Source organism: Arvicola amphibius, chromosome 3 (assembly GCF_903992535.2).
Source record: "Arvicola amphibius chromosome 3, mArvAmp1.2, whole genome shotgun sequence".
Lineage (NCBI taxonomy): Eukaryota > Metazoa > Chordata > Mammalia > Rodentia > Cricetidae > Arvicola > Arvicola amphibius.
In genome coordinates, this window is record NC_052049.1 from 171,519,085 (window position 1) to 171,527,967 (window position 8,883).

General features: G+C 43.1%; 1 protein-coding gene across 1 annotated transcript in view; it reads right to left on the minus strand.

Annotated features, from left to right (window-relative positions):
- The window catches only part of Nek11 (NIMA related kinase 11), a 216,193-nt gene that overhangs the window by 102,229 nt on the left and 105,081 nt on the right, over nucleotides 1–8,883 (minus strand). Inside the window, 3 exon segments of the mRNA XM_038323431.1 lie at nucleotides 657–771; nucleotides 6,222–6,315; nucleotides 7,899–8,018. Of these exon segments, the coding sequence (XP_038179359.1) occupies nucleotides 657–771; nucleotides 6,222–6,315; nucleotides 7,899–8,018 (329 nt within the window).

Consider the following 8,883-nt stretch of genomic DNA (forward strand, 5'->3'; position numbering starts at 1 on the left):
AATAAATTCATTCAAGAAATCCTGAGAATAATATTCCTGGTGTGTTATTCTAGGCAAAAGGGATACTGGTGAACAAGACCAACAAGACTCTTGCATTCAAAAATATCCTCCAAGTGTAACTGCTTCTTTTTTCCGTTCTTACTACGCTAGGCACCAAGTTAAGAGAACATCCACACCCAATCTTGTTTGCTCTTGATAATAACCATGAAAGGAGGAATCATTAGTCCTGTTCTATGGGTAGGGCAGCAAAGACCCAGAAAGACCAGGCAGCCAGGGCCTTCCTCTCTAGACGCCATGCAGCACCTCAGCTGGCTAACAGCTCTGAACACTCTTATTTTCTTCAAGTAAGTACCTCTGAATAGTGACTCTTGCAAAGTCTGGTTCATATCTTCAATTTGAATGTATCAAAGGAGCAGAGGAGTCATTCATGAAAAAGGGGAGTAGAGTTTCGGGGAATTCTTAATCAGGTTAATGACAATACTGTTTAACCCAGGCAAATGAAGTCTCCCACCAGAAGTTTCTAACCCATCTTCACTATTGCCATGGAGACAGAAAGAACAAAGGAGCTGAGCATCACAGTCCAGTGCTGGGCAGCAATGGCAGGCAGTCACATTCATGGGGACAAGTACCTGCTAACAGGTGACACAAACACATACCATAATGTCCAAGGCCAACTATGGTGTCGTCTAAACTTGACTCAACATCGTCGAGGTCCAGGGAAGGAAGGGACTGAGGGTCAGGCAGGTTCTCCGAAGTCCGTTCATCTAATTCCTTGTGGAAGGGAATCAATAAATGATGAGAAGCAGACAGAAGGAAACAGCCCTGCCACAAATGAAGCAACATTTTTCTGCCTTAAGCCTGATAACATATTCAAACTTTGGGTTGGTAACTCAGGATAAGCGAAACAGCTCTAAACCAGACAGTAGCCCGTGCAATGTGAGATATGGCCTTAACCAAACATAACAATAAATAAATAAATAAATAAATAAATAAATAAATAAATAAATATAAAAAGTAAAGTGCCCAAATATATGAATGGGAATTTCAATAAGCCATTTGTACTTTACTACATTTTTTATGCGCACGCACGTGTGTGTGTGTGTGTGTGTGTGTGTGTTTGCAAACTACACATAATATTGAATTGCCCTATTTTCTCTGATAATCAGCTTTCATAGGGGGAACTATCCAAAAAATGCCTTGTTAAGAAAGACCTTAAGTCCAAAGTAATATTAAATGAGTAAGTCCCATGAAGCCAGGCCCCACCGCAGCAAGGCACTTGCAAGAAGGCACTTAGAACATATTGCTAAGAAGTCTACTTCCTGTATGGTCTGGTCATTGAAGGAGGTACAGCTGGGTCCAGACTGCAAAGGTTCACTGCTGGTCCACAAAGGACCCAAAGAACAAGGAGACTGCGGGAAGTCATTGCTGCACGCCCTTCAGAAGGCATCTCAAAAGAATCACCGAGGTTCTCTCTGGAGAGGACAGGATTGCTGGAGCTGCCACTCTTCGGAAGAGAAGCACCGGTCTGATTGTTGACCCCCATTCCCAGCACACACTGGAGTCCTGGTCTGCTAAGTGCTTTCACAGAAGCCCAGGTCTAGCGCCAGTACAAGTGTACATGCCATGGGTAAAGGACAGCCTGGGCTTAGGCTTGCCTTGGGTACACAGTGTGGGTTTTCTTGGTTTCTCTTGTTTTCTAAGGAACCTCTTAAGAAAGGGAGTCAAACATGATTTCACACTCAGCTGGGCTTCAGGATTTCAAATCCCCAATTCAGTCAAGCAGAAAATGCCAGTCAAAATAAAATCATTGTCAATTAAAGTCTGAAAACAAATCAAGCCACTCCCCTGAATGCCTTAAGGAATTTTCATATCAATGACATACTGGGTCCATTCACTGTCAAAACTGTCCCTCCTCTAACTGTTTCTGAGATATATGAAGGGGGTTCTGGAGACATGGCTCATGAGGACCTGAATTCAGATTCCTAGCATCTGGATTTAAAAGAAAAAGGCAGATGTTAATCCCAAAGCTGGAAGGCAGAGACAGTAAGATCCCCAGGGTTTGCTGCCCAGCCAGCATAGCATGATCAATGAGCTCTAGGTTGAATGGGAGATATTCTCTCACAAAATAAGGTTAAGAGGAATAGAGAGGGAGCCCAATATTCTCTCTAGTCTTCACATACATGAATGTACGAACATGCACACACATGAACACACTCTCCACAGTGATTCACAGAGGAGTCCATTCCAGCTTGGCAAGAGAGGAAGAAGGAATTGAGAGCAGAGCTTCAAAGAGCTTAGGAAGAAATGAAGCCATCAAAACGGAGAGAAGAGGAGCATGGAAATGCATTTGAAGACAGGTGCATTTTTCCTTTATCGGGTTTTCCTTCAGCCTTTTGCGTCTGATTAATCCAGTTTCTGTCATATTTTATTTCATCCTTTTTAGTTCAACAATGCCTTTCTCCGAGATGATGAAAACCCTCCAGGCCTCTGCAAAGTGTTTAGCTTCTTCCTTTGTTCTGTGAATATCATTAAGCCTGTCTCCCGCTTGTGCCTGTGAGTATGATTAAGTTTTGCCTCTTCCCTGCCTGGCGGCCCCGCTCCCCTTCTGCCTGGGGTGAACAAGAAAGTCTTCCCCTCAGGTCATGCCTCCTTTTCTTCCATTCCCATTAAATGATTCTTTTTCCTCTAAAGAGATAAGAGATCTATTCAGTGGTGCCATTCCAGTTCTTCCTTCAACTAGACGAGGATGGTCATGTTCAGGAGCCCCGCTTTCTGCCCCTGACTAATGGGATATAATTCTTGGTCAGCAGCATCGGAAGCAAGGCAGAGCTTATTAGACATCTGACAGCCCAGGCCCTAACTCGGACCAATAGAACCAGAATCAAGATAACACAGGATACTCTGGCATGCTCTGAAGTTTGAGAAGTGTCCCATAAGTCACAGAATTCAGAAGGAATTCAGAAGAGAACCAGCTGGTTTGTGGACTCGAGAAGTCAGGAGGTTTTTTCAAAGACAAAGGGACCTCTGAAAGAGAGAAGGACACTAACAATGAACCGCTTATTGTTCCTATGCTGCCATGTGATGTGGGATGTTCTTCTGTAGATGTTTTGCTTTTAGTGGTTGATGAATAAAGCTTCTTTGGCCAATGGCTTTGCAGAATAAAGCCAGGTGGGAAATCCAAGCAGAGATATAGAGAGAGAGTAGGTGGAGTCAGGGAGATGCCATGTCGCAGCAGAAGAGAACAGATGCTGGAACCTTACCAGTAGGCCACAGCCTTGTGTAGATACACAGATTAATAGAAATGGATTAATTTAAGATGTAAAAGCTAGCTAGGAATATGCCTAAACTATTGGTCAAACAGAGTTTTAATTAACATAGTTTCTGTGTGATTATTTGAGTCTGGGTGGCCGGGAAGCAAACGAGCAGTCTCAGTCTCCAGCCATGCTAACAATGCCCCATCCACATACAAACTTAGAAAACGATGAGATATTGAACATAAGAACCTACTGTTCTCCAAAGATCTTGTCTATTTCCCCTTCCCAGGAGAATCTATATGTTTCTCTTAGTGTTCTCCTTGTTACTTATCTTCTCTGGGGTCGTAGACTATAGGCTCCTTATTCTTTGCTCTACAGTTGGTATCTACTTATGAGTGAGTACGTACCATGCTCATCTTTCTGGGTCTGGGTTACCTCACTCAGGATTTTTCTAGTTCTATCCATTTGCATGCAAATTTCAAGAAGCCAGACAGTGCAGAAACCAGCATAGGACTAAACAAGGCCTCTGAATGTGGGTGACAGTTGTATGGCTGGGGCAGACTATGGAGCCATTGGCAGTGAGACCAGAATTGATCCTTACTGCTTGTTCTGGCTTTTTGGAACCCATTCTCATACCTTTCTCAGCCTAGATATGGGGGGAGGCCTTGGCCTTGCCTCAAAGTAATGTGCTAGACGTTGTTGACTCCCCATGTGAAGCCTTACCCTCTCTGAGGAGGGGATGAGGGGTGGGGTGGGGAGGAAGATGGAAGAAACAGTAGGAGGGGAGGGAGTGGGAACTGGTATTGGTATGTAAAATGAGAAAAGATAGTTTCCTAAAAACTAAAAACAAGAACCTATTATTACTATGCTGCCATGCTAACAATGCTCCTATCCACATACAAACTCAGAAAACATTCCTGAGAAGTTCCGAAACAGAGACAGTGGTACTAAACTTCAGAAAATTCAAAGAATGAACCAAAACCTTTAGCCAGGACTGTGTGTGCATGTGTGTACACATTTGAGCACATGCACGCGCGCGCGCGCACACACACACACACACACACACACACACACACACACACACACTTCTTGCTGAGAGAAAGAAAAGCATGAAGGTTAATCTTACTTGTCCACTGGGTGAGATTTAGAATCACTATGGAAACACACTTCTGGGTGTGCCTATGTAAGTGCTGGCAGAAAAGCTGAGTGAAGAAGAAAGACCTATTCTGAATGTGGGCAGCATCAGCCCACAGGCTGGGTTCCTAGGCTGGCTGAAAGGAGAAAGTCAGCTGGGCAGTGACAGTCCCTGAGTCCTGAGTACAGACACAATGTCCTTGCCATCACTAATCCGCAGCCATTATGGACTAGAGTTTCAAATTACGAGTTCCTCAAAACTCTTCCCCAAAGCAAAACCCTTCCTTAAGTTGCTTGTGTCAGGAATTTTGTTACAGCATCAAGAAAAGTGACTCGCCCAGAAAGTCACTGGGGATGTATGCTGGGAACAACAGGATCTTAGTGTGACCTCTTCCTTAATCTGAGCTGGGCCAAACTGAAGATGCTTTCTCTGGCTCCATGTTCTTAGTGATAACATGTGGGTAACAAAATCTCTTCAGGTTCTGCCTGACATGCAGCCTTGAGATCATCCTTATCACCTTAATACCCCAGTTTGCAGAGATTACCAAGGGCTTTGGCTTCCATAGCTGTTCAGCTACACCCTGTGTCATACTGTGTGCTCAGACTACTGGCAATAATTACATCAAACACCAAGATGATTATCTTAAAGAGTCAAAGAATAAAAGCAAAAAGGTGAAGTAGATTATCAGTCTCTAATACAAAAGACCTTACTTTTTATTTGCCATAGATAACTGCAAAATAAAAGCAGGGTTTGGTGTGGCTTTTCATGCCTGTAATCTCAGCACCTGAGAGGCTGAGGCAGGAGGCTCATGAAGTTAAGGATAGTCTGAGACACATAATAAGACCCTTTCTGGAAGGAAGGAAAGAAGGGAAGGAGGGAGAGGGAAGGGAAGGAAGGGAATGAGGAAGGAAAAGAAGGAGGGAGGCCATTTGGGCATCATAATACAAAAAAAGCCATATCTGGTTCTCAAGCTCCAGTCTTAGCAAAGAAATGTCTCTGATCTCAAGGGTTCCTGGTATTCCAGAAATAAGCACTCCAATTTATTTTGGTGATTGAGCAAGCAGTTTGAACACATTAACACACACAGAATCTTTATAACCCTATCAGCTTGGGAATGCCTGGTTTTCAGTCTTGTTCATCCTCTGGGTGAACATCACAAAGGTTTTTTTTGCCCCAATGAATGTGCTGTGTGAGGTTGACGTCAGCTGTCCCACATGACCCCTCGTATAGACTACCTTAGTATCAGGTTCTACCACCAAGGTCCAGAGAGATATTCTCAACCATGGATGAAAACAGTATTTGCCACTCAGAGATTTCAAATGCAGAAGTACAGGAAGAGGGGTCCTGCAAATCCATTTATTCATTATCAGATATCTGTGGTAGTTCTTCAGTTTGAATGACATTCTCATCACAGCTCATGATGATATAGATAGGAGACAGAAAATAAAGGGTTAAAAAATAAAAATAAGACAAAAAGGGATTGACAGACTGAAGAGGTAAAACACACAGGATAGAAGTGAAAATCAGATATGTACATATTTGTTCTATTAATTAATCATCTTAACCATAATCTCTGCATTCGGGAAAATTCAGTTATTTTGTAAACAGTAGCCACTGGCTGGGTGATGGCAGACTCAACTGGTCCACTTCCGGATGTAAGCTGCTTTGCATTAGGGTTGCCATCAGCTGTGGGCTTACTTGTAGAGCCCTCCCTGAGCTGGGCCAAGTTCATCTGAGGGTTTTCTACCCTTTTCCTACACATCTAGCTTGATGAATCCGAGAAACCCAAAGCAAGGAAACATTCCATGTGAACATGAAACAGGGATGCTTACATGGGGCACACCAACTCCTAGAGGTTCAAACTCCTGGAATCTTGAGTCTTGCACCCGCTTGCTATTTTCTTTATATTTTTCTTCCACAATCTTTCTGTAAATTTAATGGGAATGTATAAAAATCAGTACAAGATGTTTAAGCATATCTACAGTATACAAACAAGCATGATCACTGTTTTAACAGGCAGACCTGTTATGAGTTATGAGGAAGTCAGACTATCAGGTCTGTCCCTCTCTCTCTTTAAAATTTCAAGTGAAACTGCTCTTCTGAAGCACACACAAGGAAGCTATGGCTCTTTAGTCGACTCTGGAACCCCTGGAATATCAGGAGAAGATAACACTCGGCCCTGAGCATCCTGACTGTGAAGACACTGATTTATTCTGCTTCGTGATGAGCAAGCCCATATACAGGACAATGGAAGCACATGTCAGAGAATGTGTGAACACTGTGGAAGTGGTAACAGATCCACCGCCCAAGTAGCTTTCAACTATCCAATTCTGTATTATTAGTCTCCATAATGCATGACAGACTTCTAGGGCTTGGGATTCCTTTTGTCTAACACGCCCGCCTCTCTCCAGAAGCCACCATAATTCTTTACTTCCACAGCTTCAGTTTTATACTACATAATAACTGAGATTGCGCACAGTGTTGGCATGTCTCAGTGACATTAAATAAAATATACGGCCCCTCTAGAATCCTAGAAACAATGGTCAGAATTCTAATTCAACTAATTTATAACATTAAGACCAAATAGCAACAATATTAGTATATCATGTGGAATATTTATGCTATTCTTTTGCCTATAAATAATTCTAATCTGTATAATGATTTTAATATGCATGCAAAATATTACATTTGCCTTTTTTTATATCTTCCTTTCAGATTGAATCCCCCATTACATTCAACCAATGACATGAATTTTGCTACCTCAGAGACATTAACATTACTTGCATTTAGACACAGATTTGAAGCTCTGAGTTGATGTAATGACTTAAATAATTTCAGGGCATGTATCTCCTCAGTTAGACCCACAATCAGTGGTTTATAGGAACCAGCATGCTTTGGCTCTCAACAACAGACTGCACATAAATCTTCCCAACTGAACAACCCATAATATCAGCTGGTAACCTGAAACTGGCCATGATAAGAGCATTTACCCCACAGAGTTCAGCACACAAATGAGCTGCCTCCCAACTCAAGGATGCTCATTAACCATTCTTCACAGTCCTACTGCCTGTGACTTCACTGTGGTGGACTGCACCCTCCAACAGTGAGCCGAAACAGGCCTTTCTCCCTCAAGTTACTTCAGGGCACTTTATCAAACAATGGGAAAAGTAACGAATGCAGACTAAATTGTAAAGCTGTCTGTTCGGCTTCTTGATGGGATAGGTCCAAATGTCAGCAGCCAGTGAGGTCTCCTTCAGAGCCTGCCCACATTTTCCTCACTAGTAACCTCCCTACCTTTCAGTCCACCTTCACACAGGCCTGAACACCTGATGTAAACAGTTCTTGATACCCAATCTCTGGCTCAGGAACCTTGTTTGGAGGAGCAGGTGAATGAAGGCATAAGCGATCATGTGTGCCTTGGTTTGGGCTTTTGCTTTCTTTGCGTGAGTTCTTTGAGAGCACTGTTAGGCAGCGCAGGGCATGGGGCACCCAAAGGAAAGGCAGCTCACTTCAGCTTCCTGGCTTTCTCATCAGCGGCCTGCAGCTTCCTCAGCCGCATCCTTTCCCTTGGGGTCATTTTCTGCACTTCAGACAGGGCTTGCAGAGTCTGCAGGTGAATCTTTTTCTGCCTAGAAGTAATAAACATTCCCCAACATGTAACTCATACCAAACATGGTCAGAAAAAAAATAAACAAATATCTTACAGAAGTATCATTGCTCTATGGAGAGAGCGGCAGCGTCTCAGGGCAGGCCAGGAAAATCTAATAAACTCCAAGTGGGTAATGAGCCAATAAGGACTGGAGTTAATCAGCATTATTTTTCAAATTAGATTTCTGCTTAAAAGCAAATTGTGTACTTTCCAAATTCCTGCTCCTTTCGTTGCCTATGGCTGGCCTTTCTAATGGAAGACAAATTAGGATCATGCCCTTAGAGAGTAAATAGGCCGCCAGAGTCACTCGTCTCTGGGCATTATTAGCTCACAGTCTTTGGAAAGATGGTGAATCCTACCTCTGCCAAGGTCAGATTATACTTACCTCTGCCACCCATGCTCTCTGTAGCCAAGGGCAGAAAGAGGACCCAGATTTCTACCTTTGTAAAGAGCGGGCTGTGTTACAGTGAGCATCATGTGGGATAATGTAAGCACACTTCCCAAGGGTGGCATTATAACAACTGTATTTTCTTGAATGGCTTATGTTGTCTGGGCTAACTCCCATAGACATTTTATGGTAGCATGGTCCAGTGGGTAACTATGAAGGTTAATAATCCTCCCTGGGCTCAAATCGTAGCTCCAGGGTTACACACCGCATGTTTCTTGGGGATATGGAGTCTCTGTGTAACTATGAAAAAGAACATTGCTACCTACTTCACAGGGGCATCCTTCATTTATTGAAGAACCTCTTTTTTTTTTTAAGTTGAAGAAACCACTCACACTAAACAAGGATGGCAAGGCCTGAGGTTACATTCCCAGTGACCTCAGCTTCTTCCTTAAGAAAC